Here is a 13,946-nt window from a genome sequence, read left to right as displayed (position 1 = left end):
CACTACAACACCAGGCGATAGCACTCCTCTCACCATAGCTAGGGATAGGCTCACTTCAGGGATTAGAAGAGCGACAGGCACTCGTTAGATCTGGAATCATTGCTTAAAATACAGGCACAAAGTTAGACCTGGCAAACTTGCTGAACAGGGCAGCAGGCCAGGGCCAGCCTTAGGAACTGCAAGGTCCAAATGGAAACATTTTTTGCATGGACCCAGGTTCACAGTCAAATTATGTAGAATCTTAGAGATATAAAGACTCTGCTTTCTATTCTATCACAGAGAGAAAAAAAGTGCAAAATGTGCGCTTAAAGAATGCATGTGAGTTAATGGACCAAATGGACCCAAGTACGTTTTAATATGAGATTGTATGCAAGAGTAGAGTATATTACCCTAGTACTAGGTTCCTTAGGCATGGGGCCCAATTGGAAGCAACTGGTCCAATAGGCTTCAAGCCGGCCCTGCAGCCAGCCACAAACCACATTCCTTACCCTCAGCACCAGTACAATAGCTGGCAAGGAGGCACCTGTGTATTAATGAGGGAGTCTGATGTAGCAACAGTTAGGAGGCAAAGCTATTCTGGCGAAGTGGATCCTTAATTTGCAGTGGCACAGACTTTGATCAAATGTGAGGAAGGAATTGGCTACGCTGGCTGCCGGTTCATTTCCAGGCTGAATTCAAAGTGCTAGTTTTGACTTTTAAAGCTCTATACCAGGGGTGTCAAACTTAAGGCCCGGGGGCCGGATGCAGCCCACTGAAGCTTTTTATTCGGTCCTCGGGCTCTTAGCTGCTGAGCAGTGCTGAGGTGTTACTGCTAAAAGGGCAGCCCCTACGAAAATTGGGCTCTTCCATATCTTGAAATATGATAAAGATTTGCGTGTTTTATCTTCTGTCATTTGTAGTTAATGAATTCCTAAGTGAGAAAAAGTGCTTATTTTTGGTTATGAGTTGTTTAATGACATCACTTCCTGCCTAACTACATCACTTCTGGCCCTCAGCAGGCATCATGAACGCCATTCGGCCCTCGGTATGATACGAGTTTGACACCCCTGCTCTATACGGTTCGGGATCAGGTTGAGGGTTTGCCTTATGGAATTCCCCTGGAATTAAGAACAGCTCGCTCTCTCGCTCTCTCTCTCTGGAGACCTTTCAGTGGGGCCTCAAGACCTTCTTATTCATGAAGGCTTTTAACCGATACTGGAGGCTGACGTTTTTTTAATGATTTATATTTTAATTCTCGTAATCCTGGGTGTTTTGTTTTTAATATATATTGTACTATCTATTATAGTCAAAGATGTGCTCTCTTCTTCCTTTATCCCTGGTATCAGGACTACTCAAGTGGCCTTCAAAAACAGGAAAATAAACTGGCGGTCATCAGGAAGGCTACTAGCTCTTGCACAGCAACATGCACCACTCTATGAACTTCATTCTTTCCTTCTCAGCCCTTACTCTTTTGGAATGCTGTGCTCTCCCTTTCTCCATGTTGAACCTTTCTCCATGTTGAAGATTAACTCAAATTTAGAGTGGCAAATACAATACTTCCCCTGAAATACAACTATCCCTCTCATTCTTTGTGAGGACTCCTGATCAGTGCTAAGAACGTCTGTCAACTAGGTACACCCTTAAAGAAGGTTTGCATTTACAAAATTGATTTACCCAAGGTGTTTAAGCCATTTTAAGAATGATAAACATGCAAGTCTTACCTAAAAATCTGCGGAGCTTCATTGTATCCAATTGGAAGTGTTCTACAAGTCCATGAAGATTAAACAGGTGGAAGGTTAAAGTGACTAAGCTGTTTCCTAAGAAAATAAAGAAACCTTTAATGGGCTGTTTTTAAAAGGTACAGTGACAGAAAGTTTGAGGAAATCTATAAAGGTTTGAACTTCAGTTCATACAGTATGCTTCAACCACCCAGTGGAAAGAAAAGGAATCTAACTTTGGCAAGTGAATGGCAGGTGAATATTTTATTAGCCCCATTTCTAGCACAAGCTGTCACTTAACTTTCTCTGAAGCCACAAGACACACTTGCATTCACTAAATATAATTAAAAGTTTTTTTTAAATCTTTCCTTCTGGTTGTTTTCTTACCTAAACCATTACTGAAAACTAAGACAGAATACAGGGATTCCTGCATTATCTGTGGGGGGGGGGGGTCCTAGAATGTAACCCCTCAAATAAAGAAACTCACAGATAATGAAATCTGCAGGTTCTGGGGGCCCTGCAATCCTCCAGAGGCAAGGAGCTGTGCTCCTGTCACCTCTGGAGGATGTTCCGAGGGTCAGGGAGGCCGCACTTAGCCTCAAACCACACACAGCCCTAAGAGTAGCTTCAAAGGCCTCTGAAATGCCTTAGAAGATCATTTCCAATTTTTCGTAAAAACCAGAAGTGACATTTTAAGGCCTTAAAACATCTTTGGAGAGCTGAAAGTTTTTGTTTTTTTTAAATATAAAACCAAAAGTGACCTTCTAAGGCCTCCTAACACCTTAGAAAGCATTTTGAGGGTTGGGGAGGCTGTGTGTAGCTCTCCAACCCTCAGAACATCCTCCAGAGGCAAGGAGAGCACACTTCATGTGGGTCCAACATGCAGATAATGAATCTACGGATACAGCAGGCCCACTGTATTTTCATTTCAATGTTTAAACGGAACATAGCTCTACAACTGTGAACTTATATCAGAAAGCTCTCCAAATATTGAAATGCAAACCCATCAGTTTTCAATGTACTTTTATCAACTCATTATTACTTCCAGAAACTTAAAAAAAAACAAAACACCAGTCATGTTCTGAAATGCTATCAGTGATATTTCTAAGCCGAAACAGGATGCTAGCATGTCCACGGTTCTCTTCATTAACCCATTACATTACATTTAACATGCATATTGCAAAACCTCAAAGGTGGTTCTCTCAGGTTTTCAAGAACAAGAACTTTTTCTCAAAATTGTCGAATATAATCACATTTCCTTCTAATAATTACATTTTATTTATTAAATTGTAAGTTATCTCTCACCACATTTGAGAATTTGAAACACATAATATTTCCCATTAAACACCACAGCCAAAATGGTTCTAAAAATACTGGAGTTGAAGGTCCAACAGTACAATGGAAGATTTAGATCTAAAAGATGCAGAATTGCCAATGTTCGATTCAGTTGGTTGTGATTCTAAGGAAAACAGTAAATATAGCCAGAAATGAGAGTATCTGCTATTTTTGCACAGGCAAAGGAAAGACAACCAATTATCTGGTTTGTTTTGTGAGAGGGTATTAAGTTGGGGAAGGAGTCAGCATATCTCTGTGTTAGGGAAGCCTTGGAAACTGTGTGGAATTGTGCCTAAGGGTGTTGGGTAAGGTGAAAAATAGCTGAAAAATCACATGAACAGCAAGTTCAAATGGACTACATCCTGTATAAGCATTTAAGAGATGAACATTCGTTCACAACTTGAGAAAAGCTGCTTCTTAAAAACAAAGAAGGGAAAAAAGAATTGTCTTGTGTACAACAACTAATTTAAAGATTATATAAAAATAAACTGCAAACTTACCATTTGTTAACCTATCAAAAAGGAAGACATCAAAATTCCAGTTTCCAACTTTCTCCAACATACACTGAAAGGAAGACAACATTTTACTATGAGTCAAGAACATTTCCATATACCATAGATTTGGATCATACGGGTTTCTCTGGATGGTCTCCTTCAGTCTAGGCAAGATACTGAAAAAGTTGCTGGCAGGGACATAAAAGCCACCAGTAGCATGTCTGTGATCACATCATTTCTGTTTTACAGCCTCCTCCTGAAGCTGTCATGTTTTGAACTACTTAGGGCGCAATCCTAACCAACTTTCCAGCACTGACATAGCTGTGCCAGTGGGGTATGTGCTGCATTCTGAAGCTGGGGGGCAGTCACGGAGGCCTTCTCAAAGTAAGGCAATGTTTGTACCCTTACCTCAGGATTGCACCCTTAACGGGTCATACAGGTACACACACACACACACACACAAACAGAGAGAGAGAGAGAGAGAGAGAGAGAGAGAGAGAGAGAGAGAGAGAGAGAGAGAGAGAGAGAGAGAGAGAGAGAGAGAGAGAGACTAATGGGGGAGAAAGGGTGTCCATTAATGCCAAAAGTCCATTAAATATGAATGCACTTAAGTTAATGGAAATGCACATATGTAAAATGTATAAGACTGGAGCAGAAAACATCAGTTGTTTCTGAAGTCTGTTAAACGGAAGAAAAAAAGGAAAAGTGCCCTAGAGTTGCAGTAATGCCATAGCATCCTTTACTATTGCCTCAATCTTCCAAAGTCTCATTCACCTACAGAAATGGTGACCATGTACAGATAGTTGTATTGTGTTAGAACAATAATTCTCAAACTTTTTAGCACAGGGCCCCACCTTTTAGAATAACTCTGTTCAAGTCCCTTGCGCTGGCTCCCAAGTGCCACAAACATGCCAGAAAATATGTTCATGGCTACCCAGGAGCAGGCAAGGCCAGTACAAGGACGTGCGCTGGCCCAGAAGCGCCAGATCTGTGCCCAGATGGGTACATTTGTGCCAGCCTGGCCAAACTGGTGCAGAGGGTGGCAGGATGACGGAATGGAGGCAGGCAGGGGCATTTTGGGGCGAGGGAGGGCAGACCGAAAGGCGAGTCACGCCCAGGAGGGGGTGGGACTGGCCACGGCCTCATCTTGATTAGCATTTGGGATGGTCGGGATAATCCCCATCCCAACCAACGTTAATGGGCCGCTTGGATTTGCACCCACAAAATTGCAGGCACAGATCCGAATAGCCCCATAGGGCGAGCTGGTGCACAACATGGGGCAAAGAGGACAAAAATTCCCTTACTCCAAGTTGCACTCTATTCCGCACCAATCTTGCACTGGATGGAGCACAAGCAACTTGGCCTGCCTGTTCCAGCGCAAGTTAGGATTGTGCCCTCAGTATCTCCAGAGCTATCCAATATCTGTATGTGAAACTTGAAACAGAATGTTAATTCTAGAGACTAAAGACAACAAGACAGACCAAGACATAGTACTTTCAACGCAGTCAGTCTTATGACAATTGACAATGGAAAAACGTAACTAAGTTTCAAAGAGCATTGGTTTGAGTTACTCAGAATTATGCTTAGCCTCAGAGTCATTTTGGTAACGGATAACTACAGCTGATTGTAAGAACAAGACAAACATTTCTGTTCTCCTGAAATAAGTTTGAGCAGATTTTTAAACTATTTTCTATACTGCTAGCAGCAGTCATCTTGCTATTCATAATATTTTCATAACTTTTTCACTTTGAATTTGTTTCTATGTGGGGATAAATTTAAGTACAGAAAGCTCTAGTAGTTGCAATACCAATATTTACTGTAAGTCAGTTACCTGCAGATTTTAATACACTATAATAAAGAAATATCTATATTTCTTTCAGGAAAGAGCGATTATACAGTTTAAACACAAACCTTAGCTTGTCCATTATAATCATCATCTAAAATGTTTGAAGAATTTGGAAGAGTGATACCACGGAAGAAACGGGAAGATCTCAAGTACCGCTGGAAACTCAGCAACCTTCGGATATTTCTGGCAGACACAGACACTTCAATTTCAGAATTTGCTGGAGGAAAAAAAAAGAGACAAAACGTAACAATAAAAATTAAAACAATAAATGATAATCTAATCCAGTGTTTCCCAAAGTGCCAAAAAACTTTGGGAACCACTGATCTAATTATCAATGAAAGTTCTCTTTTCTGTACTGGTTGGCAACCTTCAGTCTCGAAAGACTATGGTATAAGCCTACAGTACCCGGTATTCCCAGGCGGTCTCCCATCTAAGTACTAACCAGGCCTGACCCTGCTTAGCTTCCAAGATGAGACGAGATCGAGCATAAACGAGATCCATAAATTAACCTGATCAAATTTTTTTGTAAGTAAATATCACCTATAAATAAACAATTTCTTTCTAAATTCTTTCTAAATTTTTTTAAGTCTTAAACCCAGGTGGGTCTCAAATTGTTGTTTAATAAGTGGGCCCCAGTGCCAAAAACTTTGGGAACCACTAATCTTATTATCATTGAGAGTTCTCTTTTCTGCACTAGTGAGCCCATAAATTAACCTGGCTATTTACAAAAGCCAATAAAATAATTAAAAATGTGTTACATTTTTAAAAGCCTTCACGCAATTGAAAAAGCTTTAGGATTTTAATTTCTGAACTGTTTTTACCACACAACTGTCATTTTATTAATACAGATTTACAAATTATAATCCACTTTTATAAATTATACATTCAAAACCTAAGTAGCGAGTCACTACTCTGGTGTAGCCAATATGTTCCAATCACTGGATATAAAGAATTCATGAATAAACCTAAAGATCCAGGGAAGACAAAACACCATGTGGGATTAAAAGGATTAGGAGTGGGAATATGCCAAAATAGCATTTCAGAACTCTGATTAAGTCTGGGTTCTAAAATTAAATCGAGGGAGTATCCTCAGGGTACTCTTAACCAGTTATCACCAAAACGAGCAGCAAACCCAGGCAGAAATGGTAGAATTTATAATGTATAAAAGGATATGTAGTGAGAAAGGGAATAAGAACAGCCCCACAATCTGCTTCCAACCCTTGATCCTCAGTATAGTATCATTATGCCTACACCAACTACAATAAAATTTCATTCCAAAATGTACTTCTCATATTTCTATTTATACCTGCAATGTAATACAATGAGCACTCTGTCACTGGTAACTACGAAACTCTTTAGTATGTGTACAACAACACCACAACTATTCAAGATAAGTGTTCTATTTTCACCTTTTACTGAAGTCCCTTATGCTAGTTTTGCAGGGTTGAAGTCACTGCAGTTCAACTCCTTTATGGGTTCAGTTAATGTGAGAAACTATGCCATCAGAGGACCTCACACTATGGCTCCTCCCAATGCCACTATCACTTCTTCTAGAAACTGACCTTTCTACAGGACCTAGGGTTTCTCACAATGAAAAGAAGCCATTACCAAAAAGGTAATATGAGAAGGGGTAGAAGGTATTTTGCTTCCTCTGTTATGCTCTTTCACTGCACAATTTCCCTTATTAATCCAGAAACAAACATGTTCTCTTGTTCAATGCACTAGTCTTTCCCACGTTTCTTCACCAGTCCAACAACCTTCTGCTTGAAGAGTCATAGTCTGCTTCATTAGTTAGTTGTCTCTGATTTTCACACTTTGAGGAGCAAGTATCTGAAAAGTTTACGGGTGACGTCTTCATCCTTCCCAGAAAGAATTCAGTAATAAAAAGTTCTCAATCTAACACAACCAAGTGTATTTATGGGAATAATTTACTTTTAACCAAATCAAAGTTACAGGGATTTTAAAAAACAAGCATGCTTTCTAGTAATAACAGTCAATTCCAATGAAGTTATTCATTGCCATCAAGACATGTGACTTAACAAGGTCATAACCTCTCAGCCTATCCCCCAAATTCTCCTTTTAAAAGACAGTCTTGGCACTTCCAGAGGATTAAATCTTTCACCTGTGCTTAAAGATGCCATGATGACTAGAAAGAAAAAGCAGATTGACAGTTTGTTTTTCCAGAACATGAGGTTTGAGAAATTCTCTTGTCTTCATTCTAGAACATGTTTCAAAAGAACTGCAAAACTGAACAATCATGTGTTCATGGAGGGGGGGAAAGCTTGACTGACTCACAATTTCATGACCCATTTTTCACAGTGTTTTCAAATTAATGGACTGATGCATGGGGAAAGGGTTTTCCATATTTTTCAAAAAATCAGATTAAAAAAAATTTTAAACATTGCAAAAGGGAAAAGGAAATTCTTGGAATGAAATAGTCATCAATTATGAGGAAAGAGATGTACTTATATACACAATATCTCAAACACAGTACACTTCTGTACTGCAGCGAGTCATGGACTCTTCGCTCACAACAGGAGAGGAAACTGAACGCTTTCTACATGCGCTGCCTCTGACGCATTCTCGGCATCATCTGGCAGGACAACGTTCCAAACAACACAGTCCTGGAACGTGCTGGAATCCCTAGCATGTATGCACTGCTGAAACAGAGACGCCTGCATTGGCTCAGTCATGTCGTGAGAATGGATGATGGCCGGATCCCAAAGGATCTCCTCTATGGAGAACTCTTGCAAGGAAAGCGCCCTACAGGTAGACCACAGCTGCGATACAAGGACATCTGCAAGAGGGATCTGAAGGCCTTTAGGAGTGGACCTCAACAGGTGGGAAACCCTGGCCTCTGAGCGGCCCGCTTGGAGGCAGGCTGTGCAGCATGGCCTTTCCCAGTTTGAAGAGACACTTGGCCAACAGTCTGAGGCTAAGAGGCAAAGAAGGAAGGCCCATAGCCAGGGAGACAGACCAGGGACAGACTGCACTTGCTCCCGGTGTGGAAGGGACTGTCACTCCTGAATCGGCCTTTTCAGCCACACTAGATGCTGTTCCAGAACCACCATTCAGAGCGCGATACCATAGTCTTTCGAGACTGAAGGATGCCAACTGAAGAAGTGCTTTAAAAATAAAGTTCTTATTTCTGTGCTCCAACTTGTCTAGTATTCCAGAAGTCAAAAGCAGATATTGAACAACTTTATTTTATTCACATGTAGTTCTGCTTACTAACTGTAGCTAGTTTTTACACCATTATAAACCCAGTTTTCTGTAGGAGAAAAAGTAGGAATTTCTTACCTGAGAATTCCAGTTCTGGGAAAGGAAGGATGGTATTCCTACTGCTGGGATGGCCCTCCTCCTGGAAGGTAGGATCGGAACCTCTATGAACAAATACTCCTCCCACGTTGGGGGTGTCCCATGGTATTCCCCAGTCCGGACTCGACAAGCAGGAAAAGACCTGATGCCCCCCTGCTCCTCTGCAGTGGCCTAGCCCTTGATGTGTGGCGTGTCCACCGCAAGGGTTGACTACGGCAATACCTAGCCAACTGTAGGAGTAACTACAAACAAACCACAACAACCAACCAACCCCAACAACCGCACAAAGAATACCCGCTAGGGTTTCCTGCCCCCCATGGGGAGGCCTGAAGTAGTAGTTCACCCCCCGAGCTGGAGAAGCGGTGGACAGAATGCCATCCTTCCTTTCCCAGAACTGGAATTCTCAGGTAACAAATTCCTACTTTCTCTGGGAAGGAAGGCTGGCATTCCTACTGCTGGGATATACCAGAGCCAACCAGAAGGGTGTGCCAGCGAGGGGTCACTCACAGCCTCACCACCTGTTGCAACACCTTACCCCATAGTAGCCGTACCCTAGTAGCGTCCGATGAAGCGGTTGTGGTTATCCGGTAGTGCTTGGCGAAGGTGTGAACTGAAAACCACGTCGCCACCCTATAGATTTCAATGAGGGATGCATACCCGTCAAATGCCGCCGAGGTGGCAGTGCCCCTGAGGGAATGGGCCATGATCCCTTCTGGGGGAACTTCCCCTCTGGCCTCCAGCCGTACGCGCGCCTTTAACCAGCTTACTAGTGAGCTGGTTGAGGCCTTGTGGCCTTGGTTGGAGCCCCTGTAGGTTACAAACAGGGACTCCGACTTCCTAAACTCTCTAGTGTGTCTGGTGTAATAACGTAAAGCCCTATGCACGTCCAGAGTGTGCCATGCCTCCTCCCTGGGGTGCACCGGCTTGGGGCAGAAGGATGGGAGAATCAGTTCCTGGGCCCTGTGAAATAGGGAGTTGACCTTTGGAACAAAGGTCAAATCCAGGCGGAGTACCACCTGGTCCTTATGACGGTCAAGGCCCCAAGCTCCGAGATCCTCCTGGCTGAGGTAATCACCACCAGGAAAAGAACCTTGAACGTGAGGCCAGAGGCTCGAAGGGTGCCTGAGTGAGGGCCTCCAGAACCTTGTTCAGGCCCCAGCTCAGCAGTGCCACCCCTCTCAGGAACCTACAGATGTGAGGATGGGATGACAGGGGTTCCCCTGAGCCTGCTCCCAGCATGCTGCCGAGGGCCGCCACCTGCCTCTTAAGTGTATTGGTGGACAGACCCTTGTCCAGGCCCTCCTGCAGGAAGGCCAAGACGTGCTTTACCCTAGCCATGACTGCCCTGACCCCCCTAGCCTCCGCCCACCTAATAAAGGTGCGCCAGGTGGACTGGCACCTTCCTAGTGGAGGACTTAAGTGAGGCCAGCAAGGTGGCTGTGACCCTGTCAGAACACCCCAGCCTGACTAGCATGCTCCACTCAACCTCCATGCTGTCAGATTGAAGAGGTGTGGCTGAGGATGTGCCATCGGGCCCTGGAGCAGGAGGTCCTGCTGTAGTGGGAATGTCCAATGGTTCTGTGTTGACAGGTGTAGGAGCTCTGGGAACCACGGACGTCTGGGCCACTTGGGAGCAATTAGAATGACTTTGGCCAGGAGTTGCTTGATTCTGTTGAGGAGACGCTGGAGTAGCAGAACTGGTGGAAAGGCATACAGAAGACCCTGAGACCAGGGGTTGCTTAGAGCATCTGTGGCCTCCACCCCCTCTTGTGGGACCCTTGCAAAGAATCTTTGGATTTGCGCGTTCTCTCTCGTGGCAAAGAGGTCCATAAGTGGGGACCCGAACTTCTCTCTCACCAGGCTGAAGACCCACACGTTTAGCTGCCACTCTGTCTCCAAGATCCGCCACCTGCTTAGCCAATCCACTGCAGCATTGTCCACTCTGGCCATGTGCTCCGCCCAAGATGGGCTACGAGATGGGCTTCGGCCCAAGTGATGATGGCTGCCACCTCTTTGTGGAGGGCCGTGGATCGTAGGTCTCCTTGTTTGTTCATGTAAGCCTTGGCGGTTATGTTGTCCGCCCTCACTAGCTGGCCTTGGATCAGGTGGGCGAATTTGCCCAGCGCCAGATGGTTGGTTCTTAGTTCCAGCAGGTTGATGTGCATGCGGGACTCCTCCCTGGACCAGGCTCCCTGGGCGACCGTCACCCTTGTGTGGGTTCCCCACCCCAGAAGGCTGGGGTCCGTGGTGATCACTGTCCACTCCGGGTTGCAGAGTGGGGAACCCTCTGTCAGTTTGGAGGGGCTTTTCCACCACGCCAGCTCCTTCCTCACCTTGGGAGGGATGGAGGTCTTGTAGTGGACATTGTTCTCTATCTCTTGCTGAAAGCACAGGAGGAATCTCTGAAGCACCCTGGCATGGAAGCGTGCCAGGCATGGTATAATGTCCTGGCAAGACACCATCATGCCCAACAGCCTGGCTAGCATCAACACATCCTGTTGCTGTGTCACGAGCAGTGTCTCCAGAAGTTGCCACATCTTCTTGCACCTCTCCGGGGACAGAGAGACCCTGTACTCTCTGAGACCCTGTAGTGTCCAGGAGCAGGCCCACGTGCCCTCTTGAAACGGTGCTTCCAGAGGAACTGGTTCAGCCACTTGAAGTCAAGGATCAATCTCATGCTGCCGTTCTTCTTTGGGACCAGGAAGAAAGTGGAGTAGACTCCCCTGCCCCTCTGTGCTGGCGGGACTGGCTTGACTGCTCCAATGTCCAGCAGGTGGCGAATCGTCACTCGCATGCGCCGGTGCTTCTCCTGCACCTTGTACTGCGGTACCCTCCAGAAGCGGTTCCCAGGCTTGGTCTTGGACTCCAAAGAGTAGCCCCTGGTCACTATCTTCAGCACCCAGGCGCCTGTGGTGACCTTGCTTCAATACGCCGTGAAGTGCAGGAGGCGTCCTCCGATCTAGGGGCCCTCCGTCTGCAGTCCGGAGTCGTGCAGAGTGGGTGGGCTTGGCAGCCCTGTGGGAAGAGGAAGAAGAATCTCCTCCCGTGGGGGGGGGGAGACTTAGGGAAGAATTTAGACTTGGCCCATTGGGATTTGCGGGGGGCAGAGTCCCTGAATGAGCCTCTAGGTCTGAATGTGGGGCGCTGTGAACAAAAGGGCCGGCCTGGCCTTGTTGACTTGCCTGCCTCCTTGTGTGCCGAGGTCAGCAGCTCACGCTTGTCCCTGCTTTCTACCAGCAAGGGGTCAAGGGCCTGACCAAACAGTTTGGACCCCGTGAAGGGGAAAGCTACCAGATGTGCCTGGGAGGTCTGGTCTGTGTTCCAGTGTCGAAGCCAGATGTTCCTCCTACCCACTACATTTGCAGCCACCGCTCTAGCGCTGAACTGCATGGCCTCCAGGGATGCATCTGCTGAGAAGGTTGCTGCTAGTGACAACTTCTTGAGGGTGTTACGTGTGGGCCTAGACAGGGACTTGTCTGAGGCCATCACGTCCTCCACCCAGACCATAAGAGCCCTTGTCATAATGGAGGTGGCGGCTGATGCCCTAATGGCTAATGCAGAGTCCTCAAAGTCCCTCTTGAGGGCACTCTCCACCCCTCGGTCGCCAGGGTCCCTGGGGCCCCCCTCCCCCTCCGAGGGCAGCACAGCTGAGGAAGATCGTGCTGAAACTGGGGAGTCCACGCCCAGGACCTTCAGCTGCTCCATAACGTCAGCTGGCAGACAACAGAGTTTCTCGCAGAGCGTGGGGTATGCCTGGACCTGGTGGGTGCCCCCCATTCAGCCTCTAGGGCTTGCCTGAAGGGGTCTGGGAAGGGAAACACAGCCTTGGTGGTGGCCTTCTGGGGATGGAGGAACTTGGAGCTGGGTCTGCGAGGCTCTGAAGCTTCACTTGCCTCGGTTTCCCCTTCGTTACCTAAGTCCAGGATGCCTGCTGCCTTGGCCAGTAGACGTGGGTACAAGTCCAAAGGGAAAGGCTTGCCCCCACTTTCCTCTGGAGGCCTTCGTCATCACCAGTGAGCTCCCCCTCCTCCCTGGAGCCCTCAGACAGGTCGGGGGTGACTGACTCCCAGGGATCTGAGGTTCCTTGGTCCGCTTTCGGCAGTTGGGCTTATCTGACTCCCCCTTTGCACCCTTGGCCTTACACCGCTTGCGTGAGGAGGGGCTCCCTCTCGGGGCTGCTGGAATCGGAGCTGGATGATGATGGGGGGCGTTTATGCTTCCTCTTGCCCCCCCGTGGGCCCGGGGCTGCTGGCTTGCCCCAGGATCTGTCGCACCATGGCCTCAATTTGGACCGGGGCAGCACAGACATCTCCCCCTTGGACTGGCCCATACTGGCTTATGGTAGGCCCATGTCCCCTGAGTTAACTGCGGTGCCAGGTGGGTCCTGGAACTCCTCCTGTCCACCTTAGGACTGTGGCCCCAGGCACTGAGGTTCCCGTCCTCCATGGGGGGGGGGTCTGCGAAGCTGTAAAACTGGAAAAGGTGGGGGGGTCAGCTCAGCCTGCCTGGGCGCTCACCATTCCTCCCACCGTACTTCCCCCCCTTGCCTAGCAGGCCTGTCCTGTGGGGTAGGGCAGGTAGCCCGCATGGGAGGTGCTGCCTGGAGGGGGGGGGCCTTCGATGCGACCCACCTGGGAGGGGTGCCTGCCCTAAGGTAATCGCGCTGTGAGGGGTGCTGCATTGCTGCCCGCCTGGCACGCTACCTGTTGGTGTTCCTGCTCCCCCCCACGCGCTCACCCACCGCTGCAGAGAAGGGGTGGTTGTGATGTCTGGGGGCTTATTGGGTCCGCCGCCGCTGCCATTACTGGAAGTCTGCAGGGGGCCATGCCGGTTGAGGGAGGGACCCTGCCGCCTGCCGCCTCCTTGCCACCGCCGCCGCCCCCACTTGGGGGGGCGGCAACCGGTGGGAGATTCACCACCTCGGCGAGCCTCTGCGGTGCGCACCACCACTGGGCTGCCACCAGCCTGAGTCCCTCCCGTGGGGAAGGGGGGGAGGGCCCAAGATGGCGCTCACCACATGGCTCTGGTGCTCCTTGCTGCAGCTGCTGGTGTGGGTCTGCCGCCGACTCCACTCCAGGGAGGGGGTCAGAAGCCTCCCACGCTGCCTTAACCCGCTGTTCCTGCCCGCTCAAAGTGAAGCGCTGAGTCCCACCAGCAGACAGGCTCTGGCTGCTGTTGAGAGCCTGGGAGGTGGGGGGGAGTTCAACCCCCCTGCGCCAAGGAAGAAGGCAGAAGAAAAAATTTAAAAAATAAAAG

The 13,946-nt window shown here is 47.5% G+C and overlaps 1 protein-coding gene across 2 annotated transcripts in view; it reads right to left on the bottom strand.

Moving 5' to 3' along the window:
* The window catches only part of PDE7A (phosphodiesterase 7A), a 73,161-nt gene that overhangs the window by 16,449 nt on the left and 42,766 nt on the right, over positions 1-13,946 (bottom strand). For both annotated transcript variants that reach the window (XM_066623769.1, XM_066623770.1), the window contains 3 exons: positions 5,438-5,589; positions 3,533-3,596; positions 1,701-1,796 (listed from right to left, as the gene is read on the bottom strand). In XM_066623769.1, coding sequence (XP_066479866.1) covers positions 1,701-1,796; positions 3,533-3,596; positions 5,438-5,589 — 312 coding nt within the window. The remainder of the gene's footprint in view (positions 1-1,700; positions 1,797-3,532; positions 3,597-5,437; positions 5,590-13,946) is intronic.

This window comes from Tiliqua scincoides, chromosome 4 (assembly GCF_035046505.1).
Source record: "Tiliqua scincoides isolate rTilSci1 chromosome 4, rTilSci1.hap2, whole genome shotgun sequence".
In the NCBI taxonomy this organism is placed as follows: Eukaryota; Metazoa; Chordata; class Lepidosauria; order Squamata; family Scincidae; genus Tiliqua; species Tiliqua scincoides.
This window is presented reverse-complemented; position numbering and strand designations above follow the sequence as displayed.